The sequence below is a fragment of the Pantherophis guttatus genome, chromosome 1, assembly GCF_059756535.1.
Source record: "Pantherophis guttatus breed Tessera chromosome 1, ASM5975653v1, whole genome shotgun sequence".
Lineage (NCBI taxonomy): Eukaryota > Metazoa > Chordata > Lepidosauria > Squamata > Colubridae > Pantherophis > Pantherophis guttatus.
In genome coordinates this window covers 279,834,024-279,848,930 of record NC_142063.1, presented here as the reverse complement: position 1 = coordinate 279,848,930, position 14,907 = coordinate 279,834,024, and the positions used below count along the sequence as shown (strand labels likewise).

The window sequence follows — 14,907 nt, the reverse complement described above, 5'->3', positions numbered from 1 at the left end:
GGTCTCCAACCTTGGCACCTTTACAAACTTGTGGACTTCAACACCCAGAATTCCTCAGCCAGCATGCGCTGGCTGAGGAATTCTGGGAGTTGAAGTCCACAAATCATAAAGTTGCCAAGGTTGGACACCCCTGGACTAAAGTCACCATCAATTCCCCAACAGCTGATTTACCCCACTGTAACTAGAGAGGGAAGTCATACGGTCAACCCATCTCAATCGGGTCAGGCGCTCATCTTGATGTTTACCTCACCAGAAAGTACTTCCCGGCAGCAGAGTGACCAGGAACCGTTCCCACCGCAAGGAAAAACAGTCTAGAGATCCTCCAGAAAAAAAAAAATCACAACGGCAAACTGTTCTTATTAGCGAATTCTTCCACAGAATTCTTCCAAGCTCCGCAGGGATATGAAGATTGCGCGTGGGCTACCCTGGACCAGAGATAGGATGTGACTTGCCAGCCAGCAGATCCACGTGTCCCGAGCGTCTTTTTTTAAAAAAAATTATTTCCAACACCCACTTTTCCCGTTTGGGACTCGGCCAGACCGTTCGCGACCGCCCGCGGGGGGGGGGGAAGGGGGAGGGGAGGGGGTGCGACGCCTCGGGGCAAAGAGTGACGTGGATGTCGCAAGCCGGTCGTTAAAAAGGGGGCTCTCTTCTGCTCCGGCTGTACAGTCGGAGCGCAGCTGTCGCGGGGCCCGAAGCAGCTGTTCTTTGTTTTTGTTTTTTCTAAGCAGGCTCTTCGCAAAGCGGGGAGGAAAATGCAACCTTTACAGCATAACTGCCAGCCCGTCAGGCCGTTTAAGCAGAGGAAAAGTTTTGGTAAGCGGCGGGAAGCGGGCTTACCCTACGACGTACGTCGCGATTGCTTGGGAAATCAGGCGGTTTATTTCCCCCTTTGGATTCTGAAGGAAATCCACGCTTATCTCCGTGGGACGAACGACTGCTCCGGGATCAGGAACGGGGGTTGCTGAAAACACAGGCGGGCGCTCGGCCTTTCCACCGCTCTTTGGGAAGGGAGAAAAGGAAAACGTCTCCGGGGATCTGACCTCCGTGGAGGCAGCTCGGCTTTGCAGGGCTGACCGTCTGAAATCCCGCTACCTGCTGCCTGGGGACTCGAGGTTTTTCACCTCAACGCCCCCCGTGAAGTGAAAACTAATGGCTCTTCTTGTCTTTTTTTCCCCCAGCTACCCGAGTGGAAGAAGTAGCAGGCATTCGTGGGAAGTTCCCGACAAAAGTTCCAGTAAGCCTCTCTTCATTCAGTTCTCTTCTCTGCTAAATATCCCTAACATTTGCCTAATTTCTGGTGTGTGTGTGTTTTTTTTTTAAGTGTACCTGACTCACGGCAGGTTTTTTTGGCCAGTGGTATCACTGACTTCATTACGTTCTGTAGATAACAAGAAATCTGTTTAGGATTGTCTCCTGCTGATAGTAGTAGATGCTTCCACTGGTAGCATGTCACATTGCTTTTAAACATGTTGTGCTTTCTTCTTCTTTTTTGAATCAGGTAATTGTTGAAAGATATCAGAAAGAAAAATACCTCCCCCTGTTGGACAAAACAAAGTTTCTTGTACCACAAGAGTTAACTATGACACAGTTTATAACCATCATTAGGTATGTAGCAAGCCACAGATAGGCTATTTATTATTTGTTGGCTGTCAGTGCTTCTCTGCGCACACCCCCTTGCCTGTCTATTTTTGCAACAGGGCTTCTAAAAAAACTTGGGAACTTGGCAAGTAATATGGCTTCTGTTACCCAACACCTTTCTGTGATTTTTCTCCCATTGCTTTGATGAGGTTCAGTCTTTTGAGCCCTCTTGCAAAGTATTCCTCATTATTTGCACAAAGGTATGGTGAGAAAACTATGCTAGATTAATACAGTCTCACCTTTTTTCCCTTCCTCTGTTTTTTAAAAAAGACCGTCCTAGACTGTTTCAACCATGTATTCATCCAAGAAGAGTTTGATACAATAAATGACCAAGGTTTAATTTAAAAAATTATGCAGTTGTGCTTTAAATTTATTTCAATCTATTTTTATTCTCAGCTAGTTTCCCCCAGTCCTATGCAATCCAGACATGTTCAGCTTTCAATTCCAATATTGACATCAGTCTAAAGTATAGGGAAAGTACTGCTTTAGGAAAAGCTATCCTAAACGCATGTGCATATCTTGAAATAAATATTGACATTTTATTCTTCAGAATCCAGGATGTAACTATGAATTTTTGATTTGGAAAAATGGATTCTTTATTCATTCCATCTAGTAATTTACTTTTAAATTTTCCTTCATTTTTAAAACTGCTTGCTATGAGCTAGCGAGGGCTCTTAACAAGTATAAATCCAAAAAGCCTTCAGGTCTGCAGAATTAGTTGCATAACCTTATTTTTATCTCAGTTCTACTGCTTCAAGAACTCTTTAAGCTCCTATGACTATTGCTGATCTCAAAATTGATTAGAATCTCTTATAGCCAAATGAAATAAGGCAGTACGTACAAAGTGAGATTACAGAAACTTGGAATGTTTATTAACTGCCATTTTCAAGGTCATAGGCTTATCCAATATGTGCTACCCAATAGAATTTCACAAATAGTGCTCAGAATATTTAATCGTCACTCATCCAGTTCTGCCTACAAGAGTATGATCCTTGGAATTATAAGAAATATTTAAAAGTTTTGATTAAGAAGTATGCTACATTTTAAAAAAATAATATGCTTATTGCTTTGTAGCTACACGAAAAAGTAGTGTGCATTTAAGCAGCAAAATAAAATTAGCTAAAAGTAGTGTAAAATGGCAAGGAATTCCACCCTCAACCTCTCCTACTCTCTGCACTCTAGGAACAAGTTGAATTATCTTCGCTGTTGTAACCTTCCTTACCATCCTCACTATGGAATCTAAACCCCTAAATAAATGCCTTAATGACAAGAAAGCTAAATAAATATCTGAGAGTCAATTTAGTGCAGTGGTTAAGGCATCTGGCTAGAAACCAGGAGCCTGTGAGTTCTAGTTCTGTTTTAGGCATAGAGCCAGCTGGGTGACTTTAGTGCCAGTTGCTGCCTAGGAAGGAGGCAAAAGCATACCACTTTTGGAAAACCTTGCCAAAAAACTGCAAGCAGTCACAAGGCATCAAAAACCAACTTGAAGGCACAAAAATAAATAAACAAATACTAATGTTAATAATAAATGTAAAAAAAAAGCTACACTAAACACTGTAAAACTTATCCCAGAAAAATGGAATGCATACCTCTTCTTGGATAGTCGGGACAACTTAAAAATCCATCTTCTTTCTTATCCCTTTTTTAAAGTACAATATGACGTTTTCTGGTGACAACTTTGCACTTGACCATGTGTCTAGCTAATCTACTGTCTATCTACTATGAAGGAGTTTGCATATTTTAGAAAAATGTCTGTTTTCTTTGTTAATCCAGAAGCAGAATGGCATTGAGTGCTACCCAAGCTTTCTACCTGCTGATAAACAACAAGAGTTTAGCCAGTATGTCTTTAACTTTGTCTGAAGTATACCGAGACTACAAAGATGAAGATGGATTTGTATACATGACATATGCTTCCCAGGAGATGTTTGGAGGTCTCCTAACTACTTCCAAAGTAAAATGTAAGGAATATCTCTTAAAAAGATAAGTCTTCTCTTGGTGACAGTATGGCTGAACAGTGAGCTGTGCATCATTCAAATTACTTGAAGATGAAAGGTGCTCTGTCTAACGTGGGCTTTTCTGCAAAATTAATGGCCCAGGAGTTGGCAAGACCCAACTAAAGAACTGAGGAGTGGGATAAATCATCCCAAACAAATGACATGGACACGCAGTTTCATAATTTGGCTCCTTGCCAGCTAAAGAAGTTAGTAGTGATATGCTTCAGTGTTACCCTTAAAATCATGTATCTGCTTAAAAAATTGTTACCGTAATTGGAGATGAGTGAAAATGATGAAATTTTATAACCAAGTTAAATGACCTGGACACAAATTGTCTGCTTAACAGAGAATAACATGTGCACTAGAGAGTAGCACGCTGTCATAGTTAGCTGAACATTGCAAGGCTGAGCCAGCGCTGGCTTTTATATTGTCTGCTTTTATCAAAGCCATTTGCTTTCTTCCTCCAAGAGGAATATTGCTGATGAGTATCATGGCACTTTAAATTTTACAGGACAATGTCTTTCCACAGACTAGAAGTCGCTCCCTTTACTGAATAGTGACAACTACACAGAAGCGGCTTGTAGAATTGAGATTAATAGGGTGGAATATAATGGACTCTAATGCTGGGAAAGGTGGAAGGAAAGAGGACAACCAGCAGCAAGGTAGATAGACTCAAGTTACCGTAACAATGAGTGTACCATCAGAGTTCCTGAGGAACCAGGTTAGAAACAGAATATCATAAAGAAAATCCATATGGTCACCAAGAGTTGACAACTTGATGACATGTAATCATCAGTCCTTCAGATAACATTATTGCACACACACATTCCTCAGATATCAATTGCTAAAAATTAGTAAGTGAGTTGTGTTGGGGATGGTGATGACTGTGTCAAGTAATGCAAGAACATAGCCGCTTAAGTAGGAACACAAATTTCTATATGGCATCTCATAATTGTTTAACTTGTATGTGACTAACTCAGCGTTGGTGCTGAGGCAGCAACTCCAGAAGCTAGAACAGTAGCCTTATCACAAGGCTGTGTTCTTGCCTTTTGAACTCTGCTCTGAGCTTTAACTTTGATTGAAGATAAGATTATAAAGATGAGCTGTGTGGGTGAATATGCATGGGTAATTGTGTATGTATGTGTGTGCTATAGAGTCATATGTGTATTTCATAAAGTGCACCAGGATTACAAGCTACTTAGTCTAAAGCCAGCTAATAAAATCATGTGTTTGAGACTCTTCTATCAATGGCATACTTAAGATAATTCTATCTCAGTAGAACTGACTTAAGGTTGCCCTCAAGTTAAAATCCTGCTGGTAGCCTCTCACTGTCCAAATGACTTGGAAATCTTGGAGTTTTGGAAAGAACAGACTGCAGAGTTGTTGGTATTCAAACCAGAGAATGCTGTGAGTTTTACCTCTAACATAGATGGGAAGACTGAGATATATTTCATGTCCAAAATAGTGATTTTGAGGAGTCATTTGTTGTTATGTAAAGAGAAATGTTGTTCTGGCAAGACACAAAGCTTTGTTTAATGGACGAGTTCCAGCTCACATGCAAAGACCTTAACCCAGGGATCCCCAACTCCCGGTCCCTGGACTAGCACCAGTCCATGGCGTGCCAGCAACTGGGCTGTGCAAACAAGCGAAGTCTCATCTGTGGGATGCAGAAGCACTCAAAACCACGCCCCCTCCAGTCCACGGAAGAACTTTTCTCCACAGAACCGGTCCATGGTGCCCAAAAGATTGGGGACCGCTGCCCTAACCTAATTTAAGAACATCTTATCCAGTTATACTTGATGCTTTTTTGTGAAGTGAAATGGATCTATATCTGTTGAAAAAAATTAAAAATGAAAACTCACATCAGTTATTTTAAACTATCTGTCCTTCAAAATTGTGTTTCTCTGAATATCCTTTATATATGAGTAGTCCAACAATTTCTTGTGCATTTCTAAAAATGACATGCATTTTTCCTTTAACAAGATGACACAGTTTCATTAAAGTAAATGTTTTTGTCTAGTCTATTTATGGCTGCGCCTGCAGGAGGGGTGCACAATTTTATGTGTATTTTGTTAAATGCCTTTTTGTTACTTTGTGACGCAAACTGCTTTTTGTTCAACTAAGAGAGCGTTTAGCCGTTATGGCATTTAAGACAATATCTGTTTGGCAAGACCAACATTTAATATCATTAGAATTGCTGCAAGAATGTGTGTAAAATATGCCTCAGAGTAGCTAAAACATAATTGCCCCTGAAGGGATTTCTCACTTGCAAGAGTCTGCAGTATGTTTTTCTTTCTTCTTTTTCTCGAAGAGAGTCAAATAGTAGGTTCAAGCTATTAAGTGTACTATTTTTGGAATGATTTGCTATTTTTTCTGAGAGTAAAAGACTGAAATATTGTGGTTTCATTATGAAAAGAATGAACTGAAGAAAAATTAAACATTATATAACTAAATGACTCTACTCTGAAATTTCTTGAGACTCTATAGATTCCCCAAAATGACATGTACAGTATTAAATGTATTACAAGTTAATAGGTTTTAATGATACTTCAATAATTTGTTAAATACAGTATATATGCTGCCCCATTTGAGTTTCTTTGGATGGTTTACAAATAGTTAACATTTAAAAAAAGGATTCTCTCTCCCGTCCCCCCAAATAAAGATGGCAGAAATAACTAAGTGAGATGGGAACAATGGGGAAAAAGTATACTGTACGTGGGGGAGAAGGTTCTTCAATTATGCTTTCTAAAGGCCTGGTCAGTGAACCAGGTCTTCAGGGCCCTTTGAACCCCCAACAAAAAAGAGGCTGAATGAATCTTGAAAGGAAATGACATTCTATGCAAATTGTATGTAAATACTGGCTTTTATTACATGTGTCGAGCTAGTTTGAAAGCTGGGGTATTAAGGAATTGGACAATACAAATAGAACGTGATTGCATGCATGCATGAATGACTTCTTAATAGAATAACAGACTTGGAAGGGATCTTAGAGGTCTTCTATCCAACCCCCTGTTCAAACAGAAAACCCTATACTATTAGCAATATATCTTTATATAACATATATCCTTATAAGAAAGTAGGATTATATGCAGTTGGAAGAGCACTGTAAGCTTCCATGTAACTAATTTCTCATAAACCATTGAACACAGAATTCTTTAGGAGAGCCTTTGAAATATGTAATGCTGCCATAAATTTGTTTATTTGGATTTGCTTTTGATTTCAATACTTTTATATATTTATATTTTTATTACTAGTATTCTATAATAAATTACTATTATGTATTTGATGACTACATTGTAAACTGCTGGGAATTGGTACAGATGAGTGAAAATAAAATATTTTCAGGGATGGGCAATAACTTACTCTATATACAAGCACAACCCATCAGTAGCCAATAATATCAGGGGAAATATATTACTATATGTGAAGCAACAGCATGGGAACTAGCTCTTCCAATTCTACTATAGATTACAAGACCAAATGAAAGACTTTCAAATTATCCTGAATTCTTCAAGTCATATGCAAAATAGAATTAAACTGTATAGAGTGTGTTGGAGGAGGAGCGGAGGAGACCAAAGTGACAAAATGTGTACACTTAGTCATTGTTTTAAAATAGAATCTGTAGGGAAATATTCAAAATAGATTTTTTAGAAACCCAGTTTCAGTTTGTACTAGGCTGTACATAGAGAGTTGTTAAATGAAGAAACAAAGAATGGTTGATTCCCCTATTTTTTTTTAAAAAAAATAAATAAAATTGAACTATTATAGGAGTTTTCTGAATACAGGTAACCCTTGAGTTACAACCTTTCATTTAGTGACCAAAGTTACAACAAGGTCAAAGGGGCGAATGAGCACACCAGTGCATTTTTTTTCAGAGGAAATGCAGATAGCACACAAATGGGATCCTACTTGGTTTTTGAAACACTGGCAGACTAGAATGTATTTTGATTTGAAATATGATTTATGATATATTTATGATAAAATCATAATATCCCTCAATAATATATTTAATTCTGCCCATGTCACAAAAGTAAACTACCTCAACCATATTCTCTTTCTCTCTCTAATAAAGGAGAACATTTATAGCTCAGGACTGACATGAGGGGGTCCTTGGTGCTCTCTGAGCTTGTTTTCTTGCAGACGTTTCATTACCCAAACTAGGTAACATCATTAGTGCTAGTCCCTGGTCTAATCTATCACTGATGATATTACCTAGTTTGGGTAATGAAACATCTGTAAGAAAACAAACAAGCTCAGAGAACACCAAGGGCCCTTCTCTCATTTTCTTTTCATAGTCCTTCCATGCAAAAGGTTACTGTTCTATTTTCTCCTCGTGGTATTCTTCAAGTACTTGCTATGATGAAGAAATTGCCTTAGAGATGACCCCAGTTGATTGATCAATAGGGCTATGCTGTTTATATACCTTAGTACAGAATGAAACAGCAAGCAATTTAACTACCGAGATTACTTCAGTTGGAAAGGCAATGACCTTGGTAGCTAGCCAAATATTTTTTGCAATTAGTCAGGTGCAAAAAGTAGAAAATAGTTACTAGAATAGCATAGATGAACTAAAAACAAGCCTCCAGAATCTGTTACAAGCCCTTTCTACGCTAAAGAACAAAAATCTTGTCAACTGCTAATAGCAATAGCACTTAGACTTATATTGACTCAGCCTTCATCCTTCTGAGGTGGGTAAAATGAGGACTCAGACCGTTGGGGGCAATAGGCTGACTCTGTAAACCGCTTAGAGAGGGCTGTAAAAGCACTGTGAAACGGTATACGTCTAAGTGCTATTGCTATACTACTTCACAGTGCTTCACAGTCCTCCCTAAGTGGTTTACAGAGTCAGCCTATTGCCCCCAACAATTTTGGGTCCTCATTTTACCCACCTTGGAAGGATGGAAGGCTGATCAACCTTGAGCCGGTGAGACTCAAACTGCCAAACTGTTGGCAGCTGGCAGTCAGCAGAAGTAGTCTAACCACTAATTCTAACCACTGCGCCACCACGGCTTTCATATATTGGGGAAACAACAGATGGGCACCAACAAACTTGTTTCAGGATGGGATCCAGAAATCTCATCGATAAAATATTTTCAGGCAGAATTGCAGAGCTATGCTTTGTCAAAAATAATGATATTCAAGATGCACAACTGAAATAAGGACAGCTGAAGTTTATAGTTCTTTTCCAATAACTCCAGTATTAACTAAAGAGCATCTGAATAGTGATGTTGATGACTAGGCAATTTTTTTTTTAATGCAAGAAATCTCACAAAGGAATTAAAACAAAACATCATATCAAAAAGAATAAAAATATTAAATGCTTCCAAATACCTCAGAGGAAAGATAAAGCTGATGAAAATGATAGACATTCTGGACAAAAATAAATAAATAAATAGAAAAGTCTAGAGAACAAGACAGGCAAGAAGAAGTGTGAGACAGGTTCAGGATGTGATTTGAAATCTGTGCTATGCTAGCTGAATCAAATCCAAGAATCATCACAATGTTTTGATATATTTCTTACTACAGTAGTTACAGTATGGCACATTTTGCCTAAAGAGACTAACAACCCTTTTTTTTGGCACACAGAAACTTATTAAAACTAAATTAGTGTTCTTTAATTTTCTTAAGCCAATATCTATCATAATCTCATGCAAAAGATTATTTTTCCCCATTCCATTCACTTCCTATCTTCATGGCCTATCTGATTTAAAGACATTGCAAGGGTTGATTATTTACTCTCTAATTATTAACTCATACTGAGCGATAGTAAAATTCTCTTCACATAAAGTTGTTGAGGAGTTTTTTTTAGACAGAAAGCTATATTTGCCTATATTTTTTAGACAGAAAGCTATATTTGACAGTAAGAAATATCTTACTGTCAAGGTTTTTTCAAAACTTCTATTTATATACATATTCCTTCAAGCCTCCTGCATAGTCTAACAGAGAGCCAAAATTCCTGGAAATGGCAAACACTCAAGGAAAAGCAAGCAACAGACTCACCAAGATGGCTTCTCTCAATGGTCTCTGCACAGCAAGAGAATAACAAAATATCGGTACATTAAAAAGGAATGCTGAAAGTATAGCTTCTGTTGTCCAAGGAGCAGAATTTTATATGCCAGCAACTTCTTTATTTATCATAGGTTGTCCTCATTCTGAGAAAGAAATTGAATGGAATACGGACCTCTAGATTTTCAAGAATTCAGTATAGTTTCTCCTCCAATGCATCCTACCTTTCAAAGTATTCCAACAGAACCGGCTGCCATAGCAAAATCTCATTAAAATACTTTTTAATGGTGAAGCAGGGATCCTAGACCTGATTAAAAATTCTGATTGACACTGAGTTACCTAAGCTATCTTATTTTTGGTATGCTTATTTGGATAACTGAGCTGGAAAAATAGTAGGGATAGAAACTTAGAGAGACAAACGTAACAAGTTAACAACTTAACATGTTAAGATGACATGCTGTGTTAGATTGTTTCTGAATCTGGAACTAATTAGGTTACTTGAAGTGCCACCCTATGCCTTGGCTGTCTTGAAATGGACTAGAAAATGGCAGATCTTGTTTATAATTGTCTACTTTCCATGTAGGCAAATTGCCAATGGTACAGTTCTATTAGGAAGCAATTTGATTTATATATAAATGATGCAATGTTAGATCTCTCTCAAGCCTCTGTCGTCTTAATACGGGAGCTTATTTTTATTTATTGCTCACCCAGTTAAATATCATCTATATCCTTGAAATTAAAAATGGAACATCATAAAATATTATAGAATAGTCATAGGAATTGGTCTCATGAAAGTATATTTATTAGCGCTGTGAATGAATAAAAGTAAAAATGATTTAGAAGAGTGTTTCGGTCTGTGTAGAAGTGTGAGTACAGGATCTTTAAAGTAGCTATGGCTTTTTTCAGGAGTCTACATGAGCCTGAAAAAAGATGTGGCTGGCCTAAAATGCTACCCCAGTTGTGGTCCTTCACATTTTAAAGCACCTCTTTAGAATCATTTTTACAGTATGCACAGCTCTACTGTATATATGCATACATGTGGAGGAAAAAGTGGTATCTACCAGGGTTGTGATAGGCTGATGATGACATTCCTTTGAGTTACAGTAACAGAATGGTGATTCCTATTAGTATTTTTAAAATTAATTCTAAGACCAAGATATCTAAACATTTGGTTCAAAGCATAAGACAAAGGCATGGATTCTGCGAGCCAATCTTTGCCAAGATGAAGTTTATAATCCATAGAGCTTTTTTCTGGGAAAAGATATAATTGTTGCTGATTTTCTTTCCTATGTTACTCAGAAATCTTCTCTGTAGAGTTGGGAGCTTTTCTGAAACAATGCCATTAAAACTTTAGTGAATAAGAAATGCTTTCTGCAAACAGGAATTTTCTGAATACTTTTGCTAGTGGAATAACAATTCCACACTGAACCAGACAATCAACAACCATTCTTACAAATTTCAATAGAAATTACACTTAACTAAACATATAAATCAGATTTATGTTACCTAGTACTGAAGACCTGGTCTATAGAAGCTAAAAATAATTTTAAAAACTCGTGTAGTAATTTAAAAGTTAGCATTTGTTGAATAGGATAAGCTTTAATGGACTTCAATCAACAGATTGAAATTAGTTATATGCTAAGAGAAACTTATTTAGGACTGAAAACACCTCCACCACCACATCTTAAAGTTTTTATCAGCCTTATGCATTACGTAAAATACTTTAGCAACTTTTTTTAAAAAATCAAAGCAATGATTGGGTAATTTTTCCAAAGGAATATGAAGCAAGCAAGTTGCCATGCAAACTGCTTATACCACAAGTTTATGAGCAGCACAAAAAGGTATCTAATCTCTTTTCAGCTAACTATTTAAATACTTGTCTAGTACTATTCCACTGTTTACAGTGGATAGGTCTTTTATTTGCAATACCCCGAGCAAGCTGATAGCACAGTCCAGGTGTTTTCAGCAGTTCTGCAAGGCTACTGACACTCCTATGCTATTTATTTTTAAAGTTTTCTGAACATTGTCACTGATAATTTTCTTGAAGCCTTTTCAGTAAATTCTGAATTTTAAAAGGGTATTATAATGAAGCGCTACTAACTGACTAGGGCAGTGATGGCTAACCTTTTTGACGTTGCGTGCCAAAAGTGAGGGGGGGGAGCACGGGGGGATTGTGCGCGTGCGTGCCCACACCCATAATTCAATGCCCCCCCGCGCCCTGCCCTCCCACGCATGTGCACATGCTCTCCTTGCACTCTCCCCGCTTTTGGCACGTGATGGCATGATTGGCCCATTTTTCACTCTCCCCAGGCTCCAAAGGCTTTCTAGGAGCCTGGGGAGGGCAAAAACAGCCTTCCTCACCCCCCCTGGAGGCCCTCCAGAGGCCAGAAACAGCCCATTTCCTGACTTCTGGTGGGCCCGGAAGGCCCGAAAATCAGCTGGCCGGCATGCACATGTGTGCTGGAGCTGAACTAGGGTAACGCTCGTGTGCCCTCAGATATGGCTCCGCTTGCCACCTGTGGCACGCGTGCCATAGGTTCACCATCACGGGACTAGGGAATGTCCTCAAGCAAAGAACTAACACCATCATCTTGCTTCTCTTCCTAGTTAAGTCATTACTAAGTGTTATATCTTATGATTCTTGATTAATGTTTTTTTTTTTCTTTTATGTATACTGAGAGCATATCCACCAAAGACAAATTCCTTGTGTGTACAATCACACTTGGCCAATAAAGCATTCTATTCTATTCTGTTCTGTTCTGTTCTGTTCTGTTCTGTTCTGTTCTGTTCTATTCTATTCTATTCTATTCTATTCTATTCTATTCTATTCTATTCTATTCTATTCTATTCTATTCTATTCTATTCTATTCTTCTATTCACAGTTGAATTAAAGTGCACAGCAGTAATTTTAAAACTGTTTACTCCAAAGTAGTATACTTATATTGCATTTGTATTATACACCAAAGATCCAGGTTCGGTCCCTGTCATCATCTTAGAGTGCTGGGAAAGACAGATATTTGGAATATCATTGTCAAGGATTTTCAAATTAAATTTGGTACACTTTCTAATATTAGTTTTATCCTTGGACAGAATATTGCAAATTTAAAGTATATCTCTCATTCTAAAAGAGGTCAGAGAAACTATGCAAAATATCATAGATCATATTATCTTGACTATTAAATGGGTGAAATAAAAGGCAGGAACCTATACATTTATTAGACATGCAAAGCATTCAGTACAAAATGTATTAACATGAGTGAATCACAACCATGTCCTTTGAAAAGCTTGTGCAGTTGTTCTGAAGCCTATTCCTCATTCTATATGCGTGTACAGTATGCATATGTACAGCCAATACTTCTATTGAGATATCCAGAGAAATGAGGCATCTCTGCATGTGCACATATGTGCAGGCAGCCAGTACAGCAATCAACAGTGTAATTTTAGTCAGACGACAGATAACTGACAGTTGATTGTCCAGCCAAGAAACCCTCCAAAGGACACATTTAACATTTCAAAAAGCAGTGCTTTGCTCAACCTAGCTTTTTCAAGTGTAACAGTCTTAATTTTTATGGGTAGGCTCATCTTATACGTAATTTCTTTAAAATGGCATTTGGGCAGTTCTTGACATTTCTAAAACCATTTAGAAATAATTTCTAGTGATAGGACGATGAGTAATACAGTTTATATAGCCAAGCAACTGATCCATTGGCATGGGGATATCCATTTAGAGAAGTGCAAGTTTTTAGAGGAATTTAACTAAAAAATAAAAATCATAAAGACAAATAAAGACTGAGCATGTTCAGTAGCCACTGAATGATGAAAATGGAACCCTGACTAGAATAATTCCCACCCACTCCTTTAATATTCTTAATTAGATAATATTGATCTTGTATTGAACTAAGGCAGCTATTTGAGTCAGATCATCCATTCTATGTACAGTAAAGTGTTTCTCATTCATCCTTCTGCTGGAAGAAATATAGTGTCAGTAAACCATATGTCAGACACAGGAAACCAAAAGCAATTCAGTACTGAGCCACGGGACTCCTTCAAATTATATCATAGGCATTGCTTTCTGAAAAGATGGATGTGTTCATCGCAGCTAACGTCCATGAACCTCCTTTCAATCCAACACAAATATTAATTTAGATTTTGAAGCCTTGAGCCTCTGACATATTAGACATCTCACACTCCAGCTGAACTGTGATTAAGCTGTAGACCCATTAGCCAATCTGCCAGTTGCTTAGCAACCTCATCTATCCTTTGAAAGCAGTTGCTCTTCAAATGTGCCAGGTTTGTTGCGGTTACCTCAGTCCATGCTCCATGATAGGGAGGTTGTCCAGAAACAACAGGCCCACATTTTTGCCTTGAGTACCAATTGGCAGTTTGAAAGATCTTGGAGATGGAAACAGATGTGCTTAAACAAACCATGAGAAATATAAATATTTCTAAAAAGAAATAATTACTTTATATACAACAGCTCTCCCCTCCCAATATTATTATTTTTATGCTTATTTTCTGATATTTGCCTCTTCTGTCCTGAATGACCTTCCTGGGAAACAAGTGAGACTGAATTCACACATCCTGTGAAACCATGGTTTTAACTAGGGTTGGGCAAGCTACAAAAGCAGCAATGCCACATTACAGCTCCACATGACATGCAAGTCCAAAGTAGCTAGTCCAACATTACTCTGGTTGCAATCCATACCTGCTTCCTAAACTAAGGCAGCTTTGTCAGTAAGCATCATGGATAAGTTGGCATGGAACTGAGCAGAGCCAGGCCAAGACTTTTGGTAGCCAAAAACAAAGTCTACCAAACTCATGTTTGCATTTTACTTCAATCCAAATATCAGAAAAGTGCTCTCAATAGCACCTAGAGCAGCACAGTCCCTTAGGAAATCCAGATGAGGCAGGCTGCCTTCAATAGATCTGTTGTCCAGCAAAAGGGAGTCCAGAGGGCATGAGAAGGCTGCCTTCCCTGCAGAATAGCCCCAGCCAATCTGTCTGAAAATATCCCAAACTGCACTCAACAAACATACAACACTCTAGCTATCATCTTTACTAGGTTATTATTCACATAGGAAGAATGAAAGCAAGAGTCCAGTACTCGCCTGTGCAACTTATGGAGAAGCTATTATTTCTATTTATTTAAATGCATTGGCCACCCAACTCCAATGGCCTACACATCTCAAAAACATTAAACATTAAATCAGACAGACACCACAAACTAAAGTGATTTTATGAACAACAAACTTCACAACATATTACT

General features: G+C 38.1%; 1 protein-coding gene across 1 annotated transcript; it reads left to right on the top strand.

The window, feature by feature from the left end:
• The first annotated feature begins 612 nt into the window (after window positions 1-612).
• Window positions 613-6,088, top strand: MAP1LC3C (microtubule associated protein 1 light chain 3 gamma). Its single transcript, XM_034428262.3, has 4 exons — window positions 613-816; window positions 1,182-1,237; window positions 1,502-1,608; window positions 3,415-6,088. Exons 1-4 carry the CDS (start codon window positions 756-758, stop codon window positions 3,623-3,625), a joined length of 435 nt encoding a protein of 144 aa, XP_034284153.1. The 5' UTR covers window positions 613-755; the 3' UTR covers window positions 3,626-6,088.
• Window positions 6,089-14,907: the final 8,819 nt, after the last annotated feature.